The sequence below is a fragment of the Hyla sarda genome, chromosome 6 (assembly GCF_029499605.1).
Source record: "Hyla sarda isolate aHylSar1 chromosome 6, aHylSar1.hap1, whole genome shotgun sequence".
Taxonomy (NCBI): domain Eukaryota; kingdom Metazoa; phylum Chordata; class Amphibia; order Anura; family Hylidae; genus Hyla; species Hyla sarda.
Window position 1 is genome coordinate 145666832 of NC_079194.1, and position 26350 is coordinate 145693181.

General features: G+C 41.0%; 1 protein-coding gene across 1 annotated transcript; it reads left to right on the top strand.

Annotated features, from left to right (window-relative positions):
* WFDC1 (WAP four-disulfide core domain 1) lies at positions 1 to 26350 on the top strand. The gene is made up of 7 exons (XM_056528362.1): positions 1 to 187; positions 12706 to 12901; positions 14135 to 14218; positions 21413 to 21553; positions 23722 to 23763; positions 23874 to 23937; positions 24735 to 26350. The coding sequence occupies exons 1-6, from the start codon at positions 65 to 67 to the stop codon at positions 23933 to 23935; spliced, it is 648 nt and encodes a 215-aa protein (XP_056384337.1). The 5' UTR covers positions 1 to 64; the 3' UTR covers positions 23936 to 23937; positions 24735 to 26350.

Below are 26350 nucleotides of genomic sequence, written 5' to 3' on the forward strand. Positions count from 1 at the left end.
AGCCGGGCAGCTGCGCCCTCCTCCCTTCCCCAGTATCACCGCCCCCGGCCGCACAGCTTTCAGGATGGCCGGGCAGAGCCGGAGCGCGGTGCTGAGCTGCCTGCTGATCTGCGCCCTGTGTGCGCCCTGTGCCGCCCGGAACCTGAGGAAGAGAGCTCTGCACCTGAGAGTCACCGACAAGGACGAGGTAACGGCGGGGGCCACCGACTGCATCGCCCGCACACCGAGCACATGTAGCGGGGGCCATGGGGCTTGTATGCGCGGACCACGGGCAGTACCACTTTTCATGTTCTGTATGTAAATAGGCACTGCACAGTATCACTTCACGTGTTCTGTGTGTATATAGGCACTGCACAGTATCACTTCACGTGTTCTGTGTGTATGTAAGCACTGCACAGTATCACTTCACATGCATGTTCTGTATGTATATAGGCACTGTACAGCATCACTTCTCATGTTCTGTATGTATATAGGCACTGCACAGTATCACTTCTCATGTTCTGTATGTATATAGGCACTGCACAGTATCACTTCACGTGTTCTGTATGTATGTAAGCACTGCACAGTATCACTTCTCATGTTCTGTATGTATATAGGCACTGCACAGCATCACTTCTCATGTTCTGTATGTATATAGGCACTGCACAGTATCACTTTTCATGTTCTGTATGTATATAGGCACTGCACAGTATCACTTCACATGTTCTGTATGTATGTAAGCACTGCACAGTATCACTTCACATGTTCTGTATGTAAATAGGCACTGCACAGTATCACTTCACATGTTCTGTATGTATGTAAGCACTGCACAGTATCACACATGGTGCCTATATACATACATATTCTGTATGCATATAGGCACTGCTCAGTATCACTACTCATGTTCTGTATGTATATAGGCACTGCACACTATCACTTCACATGTTCTGTATGTATGTAAGCACTGCACAGTATCACACAAGGTGCCTATATACATACATGTTCTGTATGCATATAGGCACTGCTCAGTATCACTTCTCATGTTCTGTATGTATATAGGCACTGCACAGTATCACTTCACATGTTCTGTATGTATATAGACACTGCACAGTGTCACTTCACATGTTCTGTATGTATATAGGCACTGCACAGTATCACTTCTCATGTTCTACTATGTATATAGGCACTGCACAGTATCACTTCACATGTTCTGTATGTATATAAGCACTGCACAGTATCACTTCTTATGTTCTGTATGTATATAAGCACTGCACAGTATCACTTCACATGTTCTGTATGTATATAGGCACTGCGCAGCATCACTTCTCATGTTCTGTATGTATATAGGCACTGCACAGTATCACTTCTCATGTTCTCTATGTATATAGGCTCTGCACAGTATCACTTCACATGTTCTACATGTATATGCACTGCTCAGTATCACTCCTCATGCTCTGTCTGTATATGCATTGCACAGTATCACTTCACATGTTCTGTATGTATATAGTCATTGCACAGTAACACTTCACATGTTCTGTATGGATATAGGCATTGCACAGTATCACTTCTCATGTTCTATATGTATATAGGCAACGCACAGTATCACTTCTCATGTTCTGTTTGTATATAGGCAATGCACAGTATCACTTCTCATGTTCTGTATGTATATGCACTGCTCAGTATCACTCCTCATGTTCTGTATGTATATGCATTGCACAGTATCACTTGACATGTTCTGTATGGATATAGGCATTGCACAGTATCACTTCACATGTTCTGTATGTATATGCACTACTCAGTATCACTTCTCATGTTCTGTATGTATATAAGCATTGCACAGTATCACTTCTCATGTTCTATATGTATAAAGGCAACACACAGTATAACTTCTCATGTTCTTTATGTATATAGGCAATGCACAGTATCACTTCTCATGTTATGTATGTATATAGGCACTGCACAGTATCACTTCGCATGTTCTGTATGTATATAGGCACTGTACAGCATCACTTCTCATGTTCTGAATGTATATAGGCACTGCACAGTATCACTTCTCATGTTCTGTATGTATATAGGCACTGCATATGATCACTTCTCATGTTCTGAATGTATATAGGCACTGCACAGTATCACTTCTCATGTTCTGTATGTATATAGGCGCTGCATATGATCACTTCTCATGTTCTGAATGTATATAGGCACTGCTCAGTATCGCTTCTTATGTTCTGTATGTATATAAGCACTGCACAGTATCACTTCTTATGTTCTATATGTATAAAGGCAACACACAGTATCACTTCTCATGTTCTTTATGTATATAGGCAATGCACAGTATCACTTCTCATGTTCTGTATGTATATAGGCACTGCACAGTATCACTTCTCATGTTCTGTATGTATATAGGCACTGCACAGTATCACTTCTCATGTTCTGTATGTATATAGGCGCTGCATATGATCACTTCTCAAGGGTGTGGAAATTTTATAAAAAACTACTTGTCCACGGGACTAAAATGGAGCAAAATCTACTTGTCCCTCATGACGATCCACTTGTCCGGACATTTTTTCGCTTTTACACTCATGTTTTTTCCTCCTCGCCCTATAATAGCCATAAATACCTACTATAATGATAACTACCTACTATAATGATACCTTTTAAATTTTCAATAACATATTTTCCAAACCAAAAAAAATATATAATCGATGAAGTGAAATTGAAATAGTAAGAGATAATTGTGCAGATTTGGTGTTTTTCTTTTCTACGCCATTTACCTTGTGGTTGAGCTAACATGTTGTTTTGATAGTTTAGGTCGGCCTGATTACAGCGATACCAGATTTGTATAGTTTACGTCATGTTCTACTATTTAAAAAAATAATTTGGAACTTTTTTGAATTTTTTTAATAGCCATTTTTTGACCCCTGTAGCTTTAAAAAAAAAAAAAAAAAAAAAGAATTCTGCATACCAGGCTGTATGAGGGCTATTTTTTGCGCCATATCTGTTTTTTGTATTGGCACCATTTTGGTATTGATCTGACTTTTTAATCGCTTTTTAACTTTTTTTCCTGGGATATTATAAAAATTGCGATTCTGTGGTTTGGTATTTTTTTTACATTTACGGCATTTATCGTATGGGATTCATAATGTTATATTTTAATAGTTCGTACAATTACGCACGCAGCGATACTAAATGTTTATTATTATGTTTACATGTTTTTATATAGGAAAAGGGGGTGATTTGAACTTTTAACATGGAAGGGGTTAATGTGTGTCTTTTTTATAAAAAACTTTGTTTTACACTTTATTAGACTTTTAGGAGGAATCATTAGATTCCTCATACAGATCAATAGAGTTCTATTGAACCCCAATGATCTGTGTGCTCTGTGATCCATTGATAGAGCCTAGTCCAGCCAGACTCTATCAATGACAGAGCGGGACAGCAGGGGAACAGAGATAAGCCCTCCGGCTACCTCTATAGTGGATCTCTCCCCCCCCCCCCCCCACGATTACGCTGCGGGGGGGGTGGGCGATCCACCTCACTAGCCCACCAGGGAGCATTCACGTGTCCCTTTAGACGCCGCTGGGGGGGGGGAGAGATCGCGCGCGGGGGGGGGGGGGGGGGGGAGAGATCCACTATAGAGGTAGCCGGAGGGCTCATTGATAGAGTCTGGCTGGACTGGGCTGATCTAAAGGGTTAATAGCCAGTTGCGGCGATCGCAAGATGCTGGCAATTAGCAGTGATGTGAGGTGGAAATTTGGGGAGGAGCTGTGGCAAGTCTGCACAGGTCGCAAATTTCCACCTCACAGCGGCCCCCGGCTACTGAGAACAGCCGGGGGCTGCATAGTATGGAGTGGGCAGGAGTTGGGGGCCCCCTCCATACAGACTGCTGAGCGCCGCCACGATTGTCTGGTCCGGCCCTGCTTGCCCGAAGCCGGGCTAAGGGCCGGAAAAATTCACCTGCCCGGTGCCAAGAACTGCATGTCCCGGGCGTTGGGCGATAGGAATTCCACATCCCTGCTTCTCATGTTCTGTATGTATATAGGCACTGCACAGTATCACTTCTCATGTTCTGTATGTACATAGGCACTGCACAGTATCACTTCTTATGTTCTGTATGTATATAGGCACTGCACAGTATCACTTCTCATGTTCTGTATGTACATAGGCACTGCACAGTATCACTTCTCATGTTCTGTATGTCTATAGGCACTGCACAGTATCACTTCTTATGTTTTGTATGTATGTAAGCACTGCACAGTATCACTTCTCATGTTCTGTATGTCTATAGGCACTGCACAGTATCACTTCTTATGTTCTGTATGTCTATAGGCACTGCACAGTATCACTTCTTATGTTTTGTATGTATATAAGCACTGCACAGTATCACTTCTTATGTTCTCTATGTATATGCATTGCACAGTATCACTTCTCATGTTCTATATGTATATAGGCACTGCATATGATCACTTCTCATGTTCTGTATGTATATAGGCACTGCATATGATCACTTCTCATGTTCTGTATGTAAATAGGCACTGCACAGTATCACTTCTTATGTTCTGTATGTATATAGGCACTGCACAGTATCACTTCTCATGTTCTGTATGTATATAGGCACTGCACAGTATCACTTCTCATGTTCTATATGTATATAGGCACTGCATATGATCCCTTCTCATGTTCTGTATGTATATAAGCACTGCACAGTATCACTTCTCATGTTCTATATGTATATAAGCACTGCACAGTATCACGTCTCATGTTCTGTATGTATATAAGCACTGCATATGATCACTTCTCATGTTCTGTATGTATATAAGCACTACTCAGTATCACTTCTTCTGTTCTGTATGTATATAGGCACTGCACAGTATCACTTCTCATGTTCTATATGTATATAGGCACTGCATATGATCACTTCTCATGTTCTGTATGTATATAAGCACTGCACAGTATCACTTCTCATGTTCTGTATGTACATAGGCACTGCACAGTATCACTTCTCATGTTCTGTATGTCTATAGGCACTGCACAGTATCACTTCTTATGTTTTGTATGTATGTAAGCACTGCACAGTATAACTTCTCATGTTCTGTATGTCTATAGGCACTGCACAGTATCACTTCTTATGTTCTGTATGTCTATAGGCACTGCACAGTATCACTTCTTATGTTTTGTATGTATATAAGCACTGCACAGTATCACTTCTTATGTTCTCTATGTATATGAATTGCACAGTATCACTTCTCATGTTCTATATGTATATAGGCACTGCGTATGATCACTTCTCATGTTCTGTATGTATATAGGCACTGCATATGATCACTTCTCATGTTCTGTATGTAAATAGGCACTGCACAGTATCACTTCTTATGTTCTGTATGTATATAGGCACTGCACAGTATCACTTCTCATGTTCTGTATGTATATAGGCACTGCACAGTATCACTTCTCATGTTCTATATGTATATAGGCACTGCATATGATCACTTCTCATGTTCTGTATGTATATAAGCACTGCACAGTATCACTTCTCATATTCTATATGTATATAAGCACTGCACAGTATCACGTCTCATGTTCTGTATGTATATAAGCACTGCACAGTATCACTTCTCATATTCTATATGTATATAAGCACTGCACAGTATCACTTCTCATATTCTATATGTATATAAGCACTGCACAGTATCACGTCTCATGTTCTGTATGTATATAGGCACTGCATATGATCACTTCTCATGTTCTGTATGTATATAAGCACTGCATATGATCACTTCTCATGTTCTGTCTGTATATAAGCACTGCACAGTATCACTTCTCATGTTCTGTATGTATATAAGCACTGCATATGATCACTTCTCATGTTCTGTATGTATATAAGCACTACTCAGTATCACTTCTGTTCTGTATGTATATAAGCACTGCATATGATCACTGTATGTATGGGCACTGCACAGTATCACTTCTCTTGCTTTTCTTGTGCTGTGTGTAGTTAAATGCATTAAGTGATATAAGTGCAGGAGACCTAAGAGGTTCTTGGGAGCTGCATGGAGCAAAGCAGAAAGGCGCCACTGGGGGGTATGATGCCAAGTGCGGAGTACACATCTGTTATTGATGATCAGGGTATGGAGGCAGAATGGTGCTAAATGATGATAAATATGGAGCTTTCTGATGTCCTTAAAGCCTTAATATGCTCCATCTCAGTAACTATTCTCATCAAGAGTCATTCACATTTAGTCAGTCTTTTACATCAGTTTTTATAAACCAAACCCAAGAAAGAAAGAATAGAGCAGACAAAGTACAAAAGTAAAATGGAAAAATGCCTTCTCCTAAATTTTACACTCACTGCTGGAGTTTTGCCTTACAAATACCGTTAATAAATACTGGCTGAAATATGGAAGTGTAAAAGTGGCCAAAAGTTGCAATGAATGCATTCTGTCCAGGAGCTCTGCTCTCACAGAAGGAAGGGGTTAAGTGCGTTCCTGAGTGTTGGCATGGGGTCAGGACAGCTGCTGTGTGTCTGTGCTGAGAACATACAATATATACAGAGGCTAAGCCGGACCATCAGATGATCTGTATCCAGCAGTATACAGAGGCACCAGGTCATGGGAGCCTGCAGTCTGTGGGGAATGTTCTCCTTCCATGTTATATAATATAGAGCCCAGTGACACGTTTCACGTCAGCATTGATGGTGGTTTCACACAATGGAGGGTTCAACGGCCCAAAAACAGCAAAAAGTTAAATATTATTCGCACAAGCTCCAGCTGTGCGCAAAAAGTGTGCTTTTTTCCCATTTGTACTGCTGTTGCTGAGTGGTGAGGCTTGCTGCTGAGGGGGTGTGGTTGTCCTATGCGCCAAATTTACTCCAATTTTCGTCTACTAGTATTTCAAAGCTGGCGGAGATTTCCTCCAGAGAGCCTGGATTCATCAAGTGGTGTACACCTCTTAAAGGGGTACTCCGGTGAAAACCTTTTTTCCTTTAAATCAACTGGTGGCAGAAAGTTAAACATATTTGTAAATTACTTCTATAAACAAATCTTAATCCTTCCAGTACTTATTAGCTGCTGAATGCTACAGAGGAAATTCCTTTCTTTTTGGAACACTGATGACATCACGAGCACAGTGCTCTCTGCTGACATCTCTGTCCATTTTAGCAACCATGCATAGCAGATGAATGCTAAGGGCAGCATGGTGGCTCAGTGGTTAGCACTGCTGCCTTGCAGTGCTGGGGACTTGGGTTCAAATCTCACTAAGGACAACAATAAATAAAGCATTATTATTATAATAAAGTCAGCAGAGAGAACTGTGCTCGTGATGTAATCAGAGAGCATTCCAAAAAGAACAGAATTTCCTCTGTAGTATTCAGCAGCTAATAAGTACAGGAAGGATTAAGAAATTTTAAATAGAAGTAATTTGCAAATATGTTTAACTTTCTGCAACCAGTTGATTTAAAAGAAAAAAGGTTTTCACCGGAGTACCCCTTTAATAAATGCAGCAGACTGTTTGTTTTTACGCAAAAAGTAATGTGGCAATTGTTTGCTGTAGGTCAGTAAGCAGAATGGCAGCCCACCACAGTGTGTCTTTTTAGGGTGTTTTTTTCTAAAATTTTTTGGGTCCATAGGGGGACATTTATCTTGGCGTTTACCCTTTCCTTTGTTTAAATTAGTCCCTAGCAAAGTCGAAACTTTTTTTTTTTTATAAACCGTATATAACTTTTCACATTGAGCAATTTTTACACACCACTGCATTTATGCGAACTATAAAGTTTTTTTGCAGTGGTCATTGCTTTATCATTTACCACTTTAGTAAAAAGTCACTAATTTATGCGCAATGGACCTCATTTATGCCCACACACCAAGCCTGACCACATGGTAAAAAGTTTCTATACAATACAATATTTCCATACATCATTATCACTGATTCTTCTGCACACAATTCATGAAAGGCGGTGGGACTTTTTGATAAATTAGCCCCAGCATGTCAAATACACCGCACAAAAAACAGGGTAAAAAACATGTACATCACAGACACTATAACAAATACCCCTCCCCCATAATGTTTTTTCTTTTTTGGAGCATGTATTGCATGATGTACATTTTCAAAATGTAGCATGCTCTAGTTATTACTTTTTTTTCTCATGTCAAAATTTTTTGCATAAAAAAGCCCCAAAAAAGTGCCTGTAAAAAGTGCATGTGAAGGAGGCCTTAGGGTAGGTTTGCATATAGTGAAAATGATGCAGATTTTCCTTAGCAAAAGAGGGCTTCTTTCTCTTCCTCTCTCCACTCACTGAACTTTCATTTACTCTGAATAGAAAAGAAAAAGTGATCAATTTGCCCAGTGTTTACAAGACAGACTAACAGATCACTAAGAGATCAGTTACATGCTGCCTATGCAAGTCTATTAAGAGGAGTGAGAAAGGAGAGGTAGTGGGTTCAGCGAGCAGAGAAGATAGAGACATGAGCAGAAACTGCAAATAGTCTACACAAGTAAAAGATCTCACCACATGGTTTGATTCACAGCTTAAACCAGTGATGGCGAACCTATGGCACACGTGCCACAGGTGGCACGCCGGGCCCACTCTATGGGCACGCTGCCATAGTTCACAGGCGGGGCAAACCGGGACATCCCTGTGTCCCGAAAGATCTTTTCGGGACACAAGGATTTCAGGTTACCTTTCTGCGGCCCCGCATTAACCTTAAAAACACAGGGGCCGCCGGGAGGTAGCGCACGCTGGGACGTCACTGACGTCCTGTGCGTGTGCCCATAAGAACGGAGGAGCGGAGCATCGAGGAGGAGGATGCGCAGGCATGGTTAGGTACCTGCACATCATCTTAAGTGGTCCGACCACCAATCCTCTGGTCCCGGGACCTACTGCTATAGTAGATCGTGACCCCTGACCGGAGGAGCGGTGGATGGAGCACTGTGAGGCAGTACACAGACATACAGCCTCCAGCCATACACTGTATATGACTGAAGGCTGTATGTATGTGGGGGAACTATACTGCACCTAATGTGGGGGAACTATACTGCCAACCTAATTTGGGGGAATTATACTGCCAACCTAATGTGGGGGAACTACTGCCTACCTAATGTGGGGGAACTGCAACCTAATGTGGGAGAACTGCAACATAATGTGGAGGAATTGCAACCTAATGTGGGGGAACATACTGCCAACCTAATGTGGGGGAACTCTGCTACCAACCTAATGTGGAGGAACAATACTCCTTCCTAATGTGGGGGAACTACAACCTAATGTGGGGGAACTATACTGCCAACCTAATGTGGGGAACTACAACCTAATGTGGGGGAACTATACTGCCTTCCTAATGTGGGGGAACTGCAACCTAATGTGGGGGAACTGCAACCTAATGTGGGGGAACTATACTTCCAACCTAATGTGGGGGAACTATACTGCCAACCTAATGTGGGGGAACATACTGCCTACCTAATGTGGGGGAACTACAACCTAATGTGGGGGAACTATACTGCCAACCTAATGTGGGGGAATTACAACCTAATGTGGGGGAACTATACTGCCTACCTAATGTGGGGGAACTGCAACCTAATGTGGGGGAACTACAACCTAATGTGGGGGAACTATACTGCCAACCTAATGTGGGGGAATTATACTGCCTACCTAATGTGGGGGAACATACTGCCTACCTAATGTGGGGGAACTTCAACCTAATGTGGGGGTACATACTGCCTACCTAATGTGGGGGAACATACTGCCTACCTAATGTGAGGGAACTTCAACCCAATGTGGGGGTACATACTGCCTACCTAAGTTGTTTTTTCTAAACTTAAACCACAGTATTCTGATTTAATTGCTGTGCTGGCACTTTGAGGGGAAAAAAAGTTGGCATGCATTACAGTTTGGGCACTTGGGCTCAAAAAGGTTCGCCATCACTGGCTTAGACTGATCCCTACTGCTTTGCAATGTCCTCCATGCTGCTGATACATCTGAGGGTGTGGTATAGAGATACAGTACAGGGGAGCAGGATCTTGTCCTCTGTGTGTACAGTGTATGGGAGAGATCATAGAGCATAGGCTCTGTTCACTAGCCCAGGGACAACTAAAAATTAGAATTGGAGCCTGCAGAGGGGAAATTGGTGAAAAATGCCATATATTAGTGATATACTGGGCAGAAATAATGCTCCTTTTCATGAACACACACATCACCTTTTTCTGTAAAGACACCTAAAACAGGGATGTAAGATCTATAAAAGAAAGCAACATTTATAAACTCTGAAGTTGTGTATTTTGCTGCAGGTCCGCAACGGATCCGCAAGAGCTGTGGATTTATTGTAAATTTCGACCACCCCATTGAGGTCAATGGAGAAAATTTGCCAAAAAAATGTGAAATCCGCATGGCAAGTCAAATATTTTTAGCACAGATTTTGTGTGTGTGGAAAAAAAAAATCACTACTTCTATTGTGAAATGAAAATTCCCTGGGGAAATCTGCAGCAAAAACACCACTAGTAATGCTGCTCTTAGGGTATGTTCACACAAGGCAGCTACACTGCAGATGTTGTAGATTTTCCCAATAAATTTCAATAAGAAAGTCAAAATCTGAAACAGATTTGCAGGATATCGGAAACAAATCTGCAGCATATCCATTACATGTGAACAATCCCTTATGGCACTGTGTCCCAACCAGGGAGCATCCAGATGTTGCAAAACTACAACTCCCAGCATGCCCGGACAGCCTTTGGCTGTCCGGGCATGCTGGGAGTTGTAGTTTTGCAACAGCTGGAGGCACACTGGTTGGGAAATACTGCCTTATGGTATGATCACATGTACTGCCTACGCTGCGGTTTTGATGCTCTATTAATGTTCTATTGATTTTCACAGCAAAACATTAGCAACATCAAATCCATACGGTAACTTTGTATTTAGTAGTTTTCATCCTGAGCTTCCTGATGTATGAATACAATACTAGGACTGCAGTTGAGACTGACACACAAGGAGAATGATATGAAGTCTAGAGATGTTTTCTGCAGAATTTGCAAAAAGTTGGATGACAACCCCAAGGAGCACTGTTAGAATGGTAATTCGTGGTTGCCATCCACCAGCCTGGTACACGGTAATCTGTGCCCCCTGTATACTGTGTATACTGTATACCTGTGACGTCTAACATGTGGCTTTACAGCTATTACAAATCTACAAAGAGCCGATACATGTCAGGTCATGCTATCCATTGTAGTATAGCAACAGCTGGAGAACCACAGGTTGGGGGACTGTATACTGTGATATCTGAGATGGGGGCGGGGGGGTTGGGGGGGCACTGTTTGCTAGTTTTCCGGTGTTTTGTTAGGGTTGATCCGACATGAGCTAAGGTTGTCTATGGGATCTCTCTCAGCTGTCTACATCCCAGGAGTTCGGATAAGGACACGCTTCTGGTGACATGAGAATATCCTGGCAGTGCCAGGGGCACATAGCCTGGGCACAGTTATGGGGAGGAAGCACAGCTAGAGACATAGCTGAACAGATACTAAAATATTCCACATGTGACATCATCTGTGTGTACAAAAGAGACCAGTGATGTCACACATGACCTGCGCTAACAGAACCAAAAAACTGACATAAAGGGGTACTCCGGCGGTGGAAAACAATTTATTTTAATTCAACTGGTGCCAGAAAGTTATACAGGCTTGTAAATGACTTCTATTAAAAAATATTAGTCCTTCCAGTACTTATCAGCTGCTGTATACTACAGAGAAAGTTCTTTTCTTTTTGAATTTCTTTTCTGTCTGACCACAGTGCTCTCTGCTGACACCTGTGTCCATGTCATGAACTGTCCAGAGCAGGATAGGTTTTCTATGGGGATTTGCTCCTGCTCTGGACAGTTCCTGACATGGACAGAGGTGTCAGCAGAGTGCACTGTGGTCAGGCAGAAAGGAAATTCAAAAAGAAAAGAAAATTCTCTGTAGCATACAGCAGCTGATAAGTACTGGAAGGATTAAGATTTTTTAATAGAAGTCATTTACAAATCTTTATAACTTTCTGGCACCAGTTGAATTAAAATAAATTGTTTTCCACCGGAGTACCCCTTTAAGTGCTGATTTTTTTGCCATCATGACCTGTATGGAGCAGTAAAGTTGTCCCACGAGCCAGGGACGAATATTGTGGAGTCTCTATAAGCGGTCGCACGTCGCAAAACAGTTATTTGCTCTGTATGTGAATGTAGCTCATGTTTTGTAGAGTCGGTTCTTGTATATGAAGGTTGCACATCCCCGATTACTAGAATGTACACCTTGTCTCCAAAACTAATAATCTTATTATTTCCTGGAATACGCCAGGAATGTCCGTGGTGACAGACAACCCCTCTCCCGTCCCCCTGAAATGTTTCTGTTGAAATCTTAGGAGGTAAAGTAAATATAGCGCTGGACTCCCATCATTTACCGAACAGCTGGTCCCATCGTGTCCTGGAAGTTGTGACATTCCAGGGATGTTGATGTTCGGTTAAGTTGGTCTACAGCACCATCTGCAGGACTGTGGTGGTGGTGCATCTCAGGCTGTTCTGGGCAGAAATGTGTGCAGATTCCTGCAGTGTATATAAATCCCTGTCTACTATATACAGCAGGGACATGACCCATGAGCTCCATTGCTGTGTATGCATTCCACCTACATATGCCTTATGAGACATGAAGTGTATTATGATGCAAATGGTCTCTTGTGGTACCACCTGATTCTCATAATTTGTGCATCCTTTATTTCCCCAGGATTATGAATACCCGTTGTACCCACACAACACCAACTACCAGAAGAACGACCGCTGTCCTCCCCCACCTCAGACCCTGCCAGAGCGAGCCTGCGATGTCCTGAGCTGCAGATCTGACTCAGAATGTGAACGCCACAAGCGGTGCTGCTTCAATGGATGTATATATGCCTGTCTGGAGTCTGTGCAGCCCCCTCCAGGTACTACAACACCCCAGTACTGTAGAGGTATGGTCACATGGTCACAGAATACCTGTGTGGAATACAGCAGCGTCTACAGGAGCAGCAAAGTGGATGAGATTTCCAAATTGTCAACCACATGCTACAAAAAAACTTCCCCAGCGGAACATGACCTGTGGTGCAGATTAAAAATCAATGTATCAATTCTTGTGTTGCATCCACTGCGGATTTATTGCAGATTTACCCCAATGATCTCAGTGGAGAAGTTGAAACCTATAATAAATCTTCTGGGGTTGTGGATTTTGCTACAGATATGTTGTGGAGCTACAGTAAAATCTGCAACTGCAGATTTGAAAAACAATGACCTAAATTAACTATTGAACATGCACCTGAATTTTTGTGCATTGTTCAATTGCCATAGTCTAACACAACCCCCTATCTCACCTTCACCTCCCAGCCCCTTATTGACTCAAGCATTGCAGGTAGGTGAGAGCAAGCAAGGAGGTGTGTCAGGCTGTCACACTTGAGCAGCTCCACCCCGCCTTCTTGACACTTGGCCGAGAACTAGAAAGACAATTTAATAAGTTTAGCAACTTCCATACGCTCCAGGAAAAGTACAGTTTGCTTAAATACCCTAAGGCCCCTTTCACACTATAAAAATTCATCCGTAATGAACGTCGTCATAAAAATCTTGAAAATCAGCCGTTAAACGGCCGTTAGAAAATCCCTAACGGCCATTAGAAAATTCCATTATAGTCTATGGGATTTTTCTAATAGCCGTTTTAACCCGTTATCGCACGTTATTAATAACGGACGTTATTTTGTGACGGGCAAATGAACGGAAGAAATAGTGCATGCACTATTTCTCCCGTTACTATCGCCCATCACAAAATAACGCCCGTTATTAATAACGTGCGATAACGGGTTAAAACGGCTATTAGAAAAATACCATAGACTATAATGGAATTTTCTAATGGCCGTTAGGGATTTTCTAACGGCCGTTTAACGGCAGATTTTCAAGATTTTTATGACGACGTTCATTATGGATGAATTGTTATAGTGTGAAAGGGGCCTAACAGCTATCCATTAGTGTCTGCAACTCTTAGGAGGGGTCATTGACCATATACTATGAACAACCTCCTATGATGAAAACTTATAGCTGTGTCTTCGCCAACAATAATAGATGATGATCCTGCTTGTGCCTTATGTGTGGCCCCTGCGGTCACTAATAACTTCACATTTTTTTTATTGTAGTGCTGGACTGGCTGGTGCAGCCCAAACCTCGCTGGCTAGGAGGGAACGGATGGTTATTAGATGGACCTGAGGAAGCATTACAAGGTACAGTCCAGCACTCAATGATGACTGGTGATGATGATTGATGGGTGATGATGGCTGGTGACTGGTGGTGATGATGATTGATGACTGGGGATAATGGCTGATGACTGGTGACTGGTGATGATGGCTGGTGACTGGTGGTGATGATGATTGATGACTGGTGATGATGGCGGATGACTAGTGACTGGTGGTGATGACTGGTGACTGATGATGATGGCTGGTGGTGATGTTGATGGATGACTGGTGATGATGGCTGATGACTGGTGACTGGTGATGATGGCTGATGACTGGTGACTGGTGGTGGTGATTGATGATTGGTGATGATGGCCGATGACTGGCAATGATGGCTGATGACTGGTCATAACAGCTTATAACTGGTCAAAAAGCTTGATATCCAGTTATAGTAGGTGATTAGTGATGATGACTTATAACAGGTGATGATGCATGATGACTGTTGGTGGCAGTTGATGGGTGGGGATGATGAATGACTTAATGTATGATGATGAAACCCCCCGGTCCAGGCAGTTTAAAGGGGTACTTTGGTGGAAAACTTTATTTTCTAATCAACTGGTGCCAGAAAGTTAAACAGATTTGTAAATTACTTCTATTAAAAAATCTTAATCCTTCCAGTACTTATTAGCTGCTGAATACTACAGAGGAAATTATTTTATTTGTGGAACACAGGGCTCTCTGCTGACATCACTAGCACAGTGTACTTTGCTGACACCTCTGTCCATTTTAAGAACTGTCCAGAGTAGGAGAAAATCCCCATAGCAAACATATGCTGCTCTGGACAGTTCCTAAAATGGACAGAAATGTCAGCAGAGAGTACTGTGCTCATGATGTCAGCAGAGAGCACTGTGTTCCAAAAAGAAAAGAATTTACTCTGTAGTATTCAGCAGCTAATAAGTACTGGAAGGGTTAAGATTTTTTAATAGAAGTAATCTGTTTAACTTTCTGGCACCAGTTGCTAAAAAAAAAAAAAAAAAAAAAAAAAGTTTCCACTGGAGTATGCCTTTAAGCCCTTACACACCGCATTCAAAAAATGAATAGGGTGTGTAAGGGATCTGTGGTGCTTTGTGATCTTCTTTGCAGCCCAGTGGCACAATCGTTGGGTACTGATGAGTTCCCATGGCAGCCAGGGATCTTCTAAAGGCCCCCAGACCTGCCATGTATATAACGGTATAATTTAGACAGGCATAATACACTGCAGTACAATCATGATACAATGTATTATATTATCGGCAATTACAAGATTGCTGGTGACACCTTTCATTTTACCATAAAATGTATGACTCAACCAAAACGAATTATTATTTGTGGGGGGAATTTGAAAAGAAAACAGCAATTTTGCAACTAGTGGGGCTAGCTAAAAAAAAAGTAAAAAAAAAAAAGTTAAATGTTTAATAAAATATATATAAAAAAAACACCCCCATCACAAAATAATATGCCTAAATTCCTATAAAATTCCTATAAAAACGTAATTTGGACGTTTGCATGCCTCGCTTTCTCAGAGCCCGTTTACATTTCTTTATTAGACCTCGGTGCCTCAGCACATCTGGTATTTATGCCTCAGTATCTGCACTATTGGCTAACTCATAGAACTGCTCTCTATGACCATAGAACTGCTCTCTATGACCATAGAACTGCTCTCTATGACCATAGAACTGCTCTCTATGACCATAGAACTGCTCTCTATGACCATAGAACTGCTCTCTATGACCATAGCTTTCCCCCTTCTTTTTTTGTTTTTTTCCTTTCCTTGCACCCCATTAAGTGTTATTGCCTCTGTTTGTTCAGCCTTGTGATAGTCCCCATTGTTCCTTAAGGACGTTTATTGCGTGTCTTAGGTCATTAGATATAAGGCCCAGCTATAAGCTAAAACAGTCCCTTTGTTTTTATGTAAGCCTTGTGGTTACTTGCTCCAGGCTCTAGATTATCGTGATGTTCTATGACTTTCTTTATATTGTGATTTGTTAGTAACAAGGAAAGGCTCTATGAGCAGATTGGACCCGGGAGCCACAGGGAGCTAGTGAGTGCACCTCCGACAGGCATTCAAACTGTTCAGACCCCCGCATACAGGTTGCGGGGGAGCCAGGGGCAATGAGTGCAGCTCTTACTTGATCACTGTTGATCACAGCACTTAAGGGGGTCCGTCATTGACTGTGAGCACACGTCTGAGTGTACACTGTCCTCGAGCATGTCCACAAACTATAATATTATACAAAATGTTCAGGCTATACAGTATATGTTAATATTGATAATACTGACTAGGGGCATTGCCCACTACCTACTGGGGGCAAGGGCATTACCTTCTACCTACCTATAAGGGGCATTACCTACCTGGAGGAATTATCTACCTACCTACTGGGGGCATTACCAACCTACTGGGGGCTTCTACCTTATAGGGGGATTCCCTACATACCTACTGGGGGCATTACATGATAGGGGAGGGGAAATTACCTATGTTCAGTGGTTTTAATCGAGTCACTATGTGGTGTTTATGGTAGTGGTCATGGTGTGGTGTTATTATTCTCCTCTGTTTACTGGTATTATTACTGGTAATATTGGTCTCAGTATACAGAATTTGGTCTGTAACAGTATGGTGGTAATATGTATAGTGATAATATTCCTCCTTGTATACTGGTATTATTGGTAATATTGGTCTCAGTATACAGGATTTGGTCAGTAACAGTATGATGGTTATATGTATGGTGATAATATTCCTTCTTGTATACTGGTATTATTGGTAATATTGGTCTCAGTATACAGGATTTGGTCAGTAACAGTATGATGATAATATGTATAGTGATAATATTCCTCCTTGTATACTGGTAATATTGGTCTCAGTATACCGTATTTGGTCTGTAACAGTATGGTGGTATTTCGTATGATGAGAATATTTCTCCATACATACTGGTATTATTGGTAATATTGGTCAGTATAAAGGATTTGGTCTTTAATATTATGATGTTTATATAAATGGGGATATTTCCGCCTTCCTTCTTCTTTTGACTAAAGGGCCCTTGTTTATTTATTTATTAATTTTTTGTCCTGTGCTTTAAAATATTTTTTCATAGACAATGGGAAAGGCCCTGGGCATATACTCAAAGGCGGGCCACGGGTAGGGGGAAGCTTTGGGGCCTAGGCCTTGATCTGTGTAAGGAGTCCCAGAATTTTTGATGGCAGCCCTGACTAGAATAGTTGAAAATTGCAAAAATGTTATTTTGTTAGCGAGACAGGGAATATATACAGAGTATATATCGTATGTTAACAATTATGGTAACCCACATGCATGTGTGTAAACCAGAATATGGTTTGGGTGCAAAAAACTACCAATGTGCATGGTTGCAAACCAAACAAAAAATCTAAAAGTGCAATAGAAAAAGTAAATCATATGAACATGTGTGATATACAACTGTATAAAAATTAGGAAAAATAATATCTTAACTGTATGAATATTGCAAAAAAATAATTTTATGGAAGATAAAAAAAAATAAAAAATAATAAATAACAGAATAATCGAAAAGAGAAAAATAAAGCATCATGAAAGGGAACAAATGTATATGTTAAAGGGGTATTCCAGGCAAAAACATTTTATCCCCTATCTAAAGGATAGGGGATAAGATGTCTGATCGCGGGGGGGCCCGCTGCTGAGACACCCCACGATCTCCCTGCAGCACCCGCATAGTATGCGGGTGCTGAATCTCCATTTTCGGAAACCTCCGGGTTTCCAGGACTGGGGACGTCACGCCACGCCCCCTCCATTCATGTCGCTGTGTGACGGAGGTTTCCGAAACTGGAGATCCAGCACCCGCATACAATGCTGGTGCTGCAGGGAGATCGCGGGGGGTCTCCGCAGCGGGCCCCCTGCGATCAGACATCTTATCCCCTATCCTTTGGATAGGGCATAAAATGTTTTTGCCCGGAATACCCCTTTAAATGTTCCAAATCTTGGCCTTCTCTTTAGATATAGTGCAGAGTAGTCCAAAACAGTCTATAGGGCCATACCATACAAAACTAATTCCAGGTGCAGTAAGATGACATAAATTCCCTCATACACAAGAAGAACAAAATATAGATGAGATACTGGCTCGTTCAAAAACAGGATACAAGACCATAATAAAACTACCCCAACTGAGGGAAACATGATCAAAGAAAGGATGCAAAAGTAAGTGACTCGTTTTAGCCATGGAGGGGACAAAGTATTCAAATGGCAAAAATATGTGAGTTGCTTTGCCATATTACCTCCACAGAGCCCATTGTGTAAACTGATCAATACAACAAATTTTTAATGATCTGGGATCACAATGGAACCTTCTAAAATGTCTGGGAATTGATTTGAGGTCATTAATACACGTAGCTTCCCCTGCAAGACTTATATCTTGCACGTGTTCACCTACTCTCACTTTTAATTTGCGTGTGGTCAAGCCGTCTTATATCATGAAGCATGAACAAGAAGCGTAATAGACCACTGCTTTTGTAAAACACGGTGGGGGATATTTATCAAAACCTGCCCAGAGGAAAAGTTGCTGAGTTGCCCATAGCAGCCAATCAGATCGCTTCCTTCATTTTTGAAAAGGCCTCTGAAAAATGAAAGAAGTGATCTGATTGGTTGAGCCAAAAACTGTTTTAGATTTTTCATCACGGTATTCGCTCTGTACCATCATGTCACATACATTCTGTCACCTCCTCTCTGTGATGTTTGATATTATTATACTTAGTACTTTTGTAATATTAACTTAATGCCAGAATTGCAGTTTCTCAGGTATCCATGCCTGCCAAATGTAAAAAAAAAAAAAAAAAAGTTGTGAAAAATGTCAAAACCTAAATTTCTAACTGTTGTCATCGTACTGACCTGCAAATAAAGATAAAACTTATACTGCGCAATAAATGTCTTTAATGTCTTCTTTGCCACAAATCATTTTTGAAAAATTGAAAAACAATACATTATATGGTACATTAACTGGTGTCACTGGAAATACAACATGTCCCTAAAAACAAGCCCCCATATCATTATGTTGACGTAAATATAAAATGTATGGCTCTAAGAATGGATAATGACAAATAAAAACAAGATAAAAATGTTTTTCAAGGGTTAAACCATTCAAAAAGCGGAAAGGGGAAACCCTCAACCACCACCTTACACATTCAGGCTAGGTTTCTACACAGGTTTTTTTTTTTGGTATTTTTTGGAAAACCGCCACAACAGTCCTTGAGCCAGAGTCATAAGTGTATTCAAAAGGAATGAGAAATATATAGGTTGGACTTATACTTCTCCTTTCTGCTGGATTCTGCTGGATCCACTACTGACTGTGTGTCATGAATGATGGCTGGTGAAGAATAATGACAATAGGTGACGATTAGTGCGATGACTAGTTAATATTAGAAATGACTGATAATTAGTAATTACTGGCGATGCTAAGTTATGATTAGTAATGACCGGTGATCATGGGTAATTGGGTGATTCATTGTCATGACTGCCAATAATTATGACTGGTGATCAAGGGTAATTTGTAGGAAAGTGTAGTTAGTGTAAGGACATATGGATTAAAACCAGAAAACTACCAAAACGTTTTAACCACGACTTGTTGTCGTAAAGGGGTTATCCAGGAAAAAACTTTATTTTATATATCAACTGGCTCCAGAAAGTTAAAACAGATTTGTAAATTACTTCTATTAAAAAATCTTAATCCTTTCAGTACTTATGAGCTTCTGAAGTTAAGGTTGTTCTTTTCTGTCTAAGTGCTCTCTGATGACACATATCTCGGGAAACGCCCAGTTTAGAAGAGGTTTGCTATGGGGATTTGCTTCTAAACTGGGCGGTTCCCGAGACACATGTCATCAGAGAGCACTTAGACAGAAAAGAACATCCTTAACTTCAGAAGCTCATAAGTACTGAAAGGATTAAGATTTTTTAATAGAAGTAATTTACAAATCTGTTTAACTTTCTGGAGCCAGTTGATATATAAAAAAAAGTTTTTTCCTGGATAACCCCTTTAATCATGGCCTCGTGTCACAGTTGAAAGGCATTGGTTATTGTTCACATTGTGGAGGTGCCGTGTTTGTCTATGTTCTATGGCTGTGGTCGAAGTCTCTGGTCTGTGCTGAAGATGAAACGGAATCATTAGGGGTGAGGTGCTGATCTTTTGTTGTTTTATATGTTCAAGGGTAATGACTGGTGATGATAGGAGATTTATAGTGATGATTGGTAATCGCTGGTGATGTTTAGTGATGACTGATGATCATGTGTCATAATTAGTGAAGACTGATGATTAGTGATGAAGGTTATTGACTAGTAATGACTGGTAATGCTTAGTGCTGACTGATGATCATGTGTCATAATTAGTGAAGACTGATGATTAGTGATGAAGGTTATTGACTAGTGATGACTGGAGATGCTTAGTGCTGACTGATGATCATGTGTCATAATTAGTGAAGACTGATGATTAGTGATGAAGGTTATTGACTAGTGATGACTGGAGATGCTTAGTGCTGACTGATGATCATGTGTCATAATTAGTGAAGACTGATGATTAGTGATGAAGGTTATTGACTAGTAATGACTGGTAATGCTTAGTGCTGACTGATGATCATGTGTCATAATTAGGGAAGACTGATGATTAGTGATGAAGGTTATTGACTAGTGATGACTGGAGATGCTTAGTGATGACTGATGATCATGTGTCATAATTAGTGAAGACTGATGATTAGTGATGAAGGTTATTGACTAATAATGACTGGTGATGGGTAGTGCTGACTGATAATCATGTGTCATAATTAGGGAAGACTGATGATTAGTGATGAAGGTTATTGACTAGTGATGACTGTAGATGCTTAGTGCTGACTGATGATCATGTGTCATAATTAGTGAAGACTGATGATTAGTGATGAAGGTTATTGACTAATAATGACTGGTGATGGGTAGTGCTGACTGATAATCATATGTCATAATTAGTGAAGACTGATGATTAGTGATGAAGGTTATTGACTAGTGATGACTGGAGATGCTTAGTGATGACTGATGATCATGTGTCATGATTAGTCGTGATTAGTGATGAAGGTTAATGACTAGTAATACCTGGTGATCATGGGTCATGATTAGTGATTATACATAATAACTGGTGATTATGGAATCTGGAAATCTGTGACCTGAGAGTTTTCCTCAAGCTGGATTTGTCTGTTTTTCACTTTCAGCGGAAGCCTGCAGCACAACAGAAGATGGGGACGAACCTCTTCACTGCCCTACAGGGTATGAATGTCATATAATAAACCCTGGCAGCCCAGCGGAGGGCATCCCAAATAGAGGACAGTGCATCAAGCAGAGGGGTAACTCAGGTCAGTATAAGAAATTACCAGGTTTGTCTGTTTCTGGGAAAACTGGAGGACCAGTATTAGCTTGTAACCTGCTTTCCAGGGGCAATCACACAGCCTTTCCAGGATCCTAAATAGTGTTGTGTTATGCAACAGTATAGGATTGCTGAGGGATTGGGGAAATAGATATTTGTCTCATTATGGTGGTGTGCCATTCTCAAGCCACTAGGCTTTTACTGGGGGGGGGGGGGGAGGGGGGGCGTGAGTAAAACAGGTGTCAGGGTCTGAGGTGGAGGTCTATAGTTTGATGTACTTGGGTATAATATTTGTTTAATACTTGACATCAATTGCTTTATTTTATATGTATCATTGCACTAGGTAGCTCCTAGTATTGTATAGCATTACATACTGATTTCAGCATTTGATACATTTATCTATTGTGGTTTACATGCCCTATAACCTGGATATTTATCTCTTTTATGTGGACCTTGCCCTCACCTCCACATGTAGCATGTGTTTTTAATTGTTTTTATGGAAAGTTGTTGTATTTAATAAATAATTATATGCATTGTACTTTGTGTGTTACATGAGTATACATATTACCAGGGTATTTTTGTACGCATTACCTTGGTTTATTCAGTACAGTGGTTCCTCAACAAACAATATTAATTGGTTCCAGGAGGACGATTGTATGTTGAAACCATCGTATGTTGAGTATGGAAAACTGGTAATTGGTTCTGGAGCCCCAGAACCATTGTATGTTGAGTATATCTCTAGGGAAAACTGGTAATTGGTTCTGGAGCCCCAGAACCATTGTATGTTGAGTATATCTCTAGGGAAAACTGGTAATTGGTTCGGGGATGACCATGTTGAGTGTGTGTGTAGGTACATACAAATAAAATTATACCCAACTTAGGCTAAGTTTCCACTTGGTTTTTTACTGGCAGTTTTTGATAAACTGCCACTGCAGTTTTTGAGCCAAAGCCAGAAATGTATTCATAAGGGATAGGACATATAAAGGAAGGACTTATACTTCTCCCTTATGGATCCACTTCTAACTTTGGCTCAAAAACTGCAGTGGTAGTTTTCCAAAAACTGCCAGAAAAAAAAAACAAGCGGAAACTTAGCCATATATAGGTTTGATTTTGTTTGACTTCTGTAAAAAAATTATAACTTTGCACTAAATTAGTATGTTTAAAAATGTCCTCTTCTGACCCCTATAATTTTGTTATTTTTCCATATACGGGGATGTATGAGGGCTTATTTTTTGCGCCACGGTCTGTAGTTTTTATCGGTACCATTTTTGTTGTGATGGGACTTTGTGATAGCTATTTATAAAAATTTTAAGGTATACAAAGTGACGCCATTGACCTTGCGGTTCAATTAAGGTTATATTTTTATAGTTCGAACATTTGTGCATGCAGCGATACCACATATGTTTGTTTTTATTATGTTTACATATTTTTTTATATGGAATTTGGGAAAAGGGGGGTGATTAAAACTTTTAATATGGAAGGGGTTAATGTGTTTTTTTAAACTTGTATTATATTTTTTCTTTACACTTTATTAGTCCCTTAGGGGACTTTTAGGAAGAATCAGATTCCTTAGACAGATCAGTGGAGTTCCATAGAACTCCATTGATCTGTGTGATCTGTGCTCATTTGGTTGAGCCTGGTCCAGCCAGGCTCAATCAAATGAAGAGCCTTGGACACCAGGTAAAGAGTTAAGCCCTCCGCAATTGCGCTGCTGGGGGGCTATCCACCCCACTGGACCATCAGGGAGCATTTACTTGTCCCTTTAGACGCCATTGTCAGCTATGACAGCGGCGATCTAAAGGGTTGATAGCCGGCCATGGGGATCGCCGAATGTCGGATATTAACTGCGGCCCCCAGCTATAGGAATCAACAGGGGGATGGCCGGTATTGCGCGGGCACGAGTCAGGAGCCTGTGCCATACACTGGTTGCCATCTCCTTAGATGGCAACCGGTTAACCGGCTATCTGGCAGCTGCTGAAGCAGTCATCGCTCCTGGATAGTTGTCTAAGTGATGGCCCCGACACACATAAGCATTGTATGTTGATGTTGCCTTCAACATACGATGGGTCCTGAGAGGCCATCGTATGTCGGGGGACCACTGTATATTGATTGCACTACCTGGTTTTGTATTAATTGATAATGTACATCTTATTCCAGATGGGAGGAGCCTGAGACACAAATATCCCAAGGATTATAATGGTGAGTGCCCTTTCGCTGCAGTCACCGGCTTTACACACTGAACATTGTCATGTTCTTGGTATCATTAATGAAGTAATAAAATAATGCATGAGGACATCTCTGTGTTGCAGGAGGGAATTATAACAACGTGGTAGTTGCAGTCGATAAACAGACTCAGAAGCAGCTTGGATAGAGGTCAGTAAACAGCACTCTTACTTAGCTATTCCTTCTACCATATTCACAGCACCCATATCTGACAGTCACTCAGTTTAAATAGGGAGCAACGGAACCTATATTCTTTTTATCAGTGGGGGTCCCAGCAGACCTCCTCCAATTAGACACTCATCCTATCTTGCAGATAGAAGCTGAGTGTTCTTCATAGGAAACTCTCTTTAAATCTACATAATAAGTTCAGTCTTTTCACCAATTTGTAACTTTGTTCTTTTTTTGTCCACTTGGGAGGAGCGAGCAATTTAAAATTCAAATTGGTCTAAAAAAAATCCCTGCCAGTGCAGGATTTGGCTGGCAGAGATTTTTAATACAATTTTAGGTCAGTGTAATGAAGAAAACTGTGTCCCTGTAGCAGAATGTGACCCTCCACACAGAGACACAGTTTTCTACCTTCTCTCATGGGGACACAGTTTCTCCGCACATCTCCCAGCCTTCACCCTCCTGCGCTACACATCTACCAGCTAGCTGTTGCGAGACTACAACCCCCACTTCTCATTTTCTGTCCTAATAGTTTGTAACAATGTATTAGTGCTAGTGAAATATATTAGTTTGGAGGCCTGGCTGTTTGCATTGCCGAGGATTGTCCATAGTGAAACATTTCCCGAGGTAACACAAACTGTCAGCTGTGAGACATATTAGGTCAGCCACTTTTATAGAAGCAGTAGTATCTGCATTCTGTGATAGCAAGCAGAAATCTTGAAAACATTGGCACAAACTGTAGTAGTTACCTGATCGGTGTAATTCATCTTTCATATCTACAGGAAGTTACTGACCCCCTATAGAGGATAAACAGAGTGACGTCAGTCATCAGCCACGAGGAGATCTAATCCTGTAATAATAAATAAAATACATTTTCATTAATGACGGTGCTACAACAACAACCGCGGAACCTGAATCTTACACTCATTCCTGCGCCAGACCCTTTATCGCCCTCCGACCAATTAGATGAAGGATATTGCTGCGCCAGTATTCAGTCATGTCTGGTGGGACAGAGATTTGGAATTCTGGTAACTTCCACAATTGGTAACTGCTGAATTGATGAAGCCTTAAACCATACTGAAATGCACTTAGATTTTTTTTCTAGTTTTTATAGAGCGGCACCAGCTTGGCCAAGGGGCGGAGTATCAATCACCAAATATTTTAGAAGTAGCGCGAGCCAAATCTAATTAAATCTTCTATGTTTAGAACCATTATCCCTGTTTGTGTTCTCTATGGCAACCATCTAGGGTGCATGCACACCAGGTTTTTTCAATACAGTTCCTGTATCAGGATTCCTCAAAACCCAACTAAACTGTATCAAAACGTGTGTACAAATTTCAACTCTTATACGGTTAAAAACCGTATACGGTTTGAAAAATGATATCCGGTTGCATCCGTTTTTTAAGAAAAAACGTATAAGTTTTTAACTTTTCACTCCATTTTGAATAAAGTTTCACTTGTTTGATTGAAATTCCAAGAAAAAAAACTGTGCAAAGTCAAAAACCGTATGGTGAAAACCGGATGGAACCATACGCACATACAGTTCCCATTGAATCCCATGTAAAAAAAAAAAAAAAAAACATATACGGTTTAATACGTTTTTCACCCGGACCAAAAAACGTGGTAGACTACGGTTTGGGGTTACGGGTAAAAAAAGGACAAAACCGTATAAGACGCAAAACGGACTAAACCGGATGATGCGTTTGACAGATGGTTTACAATGTTAAGTCTGTTAAGTCAATGCATAAGGTTTTCTATACGGTTCCGTATGGCTTTTAACTTGAAACCGTATACGGGAACTGTATAGCAAAAACGTGGCGTGCATGCACCCTTACACCGATAATCTGAGCCCTTAGACTTCAAATCAGCTGCCGTCCAGTAGAGCAAATGAGTAAACATGTCCATCACCAGCATTACTACTGTATACAACTATGTCCTAAAATGGGGAGCTGGGGGCACATATGGGGCAACTCTACCAATTCTTATAGCTACTTCTGTCTCACATGACCTTGGATGCCACCCTCTCTTGAAGTTGCCACGTAGCCCTTGCTGGCATAGAACATGTAGGGATCGTGATGTTATCACTTATAAGGAATGCAACTGATGTATTAGATGATTTCACCACTCTTAAGAATTTTAATAAAGACAGAATCTTCCAGATGGGCGAGGATGGTTGGTTAGACTAGTGCACGTATCTGAGTCAGCTGAGTTTGTAAGCATTCCACAAGTCATTTACTGACAATCAGGATATCAATCGACCACGCCTGTTGCAGTTCTCTGTGGATGGTGCAGCGGTTTTGGAGTCATTAGGGTCTATTTATATGGCAAAATTTCCGCTTACGGAATTCCCCCTCAAATGAAAGCCCTTTGACTTCTATGGGATTCCGCACTCCCATTC

Coding starts and splice junctions, on each gene's coding strand:
- WFDC1 (XM_056528362.1), top strand. CDS start 65: ATGGCCGGGCAGAGCCGGAGCGCGGTGCTGAGCTGCCTGCTGATCTGC. Junction 12,902..14,134: donor GTCTGTGCAGCCCCCTCCAG/GTACTACAACAC, acceptor TTTTTATTGTAG/TGCTGGACTGGCTGGTGCAG. Junction 14,219..21,412: donor ACCTGAGGAAGCATTACAAG/GTACAGTCCAGC, acceptor TTTCACTTTCAG/CGGAAGCCTGCAGCACAACA.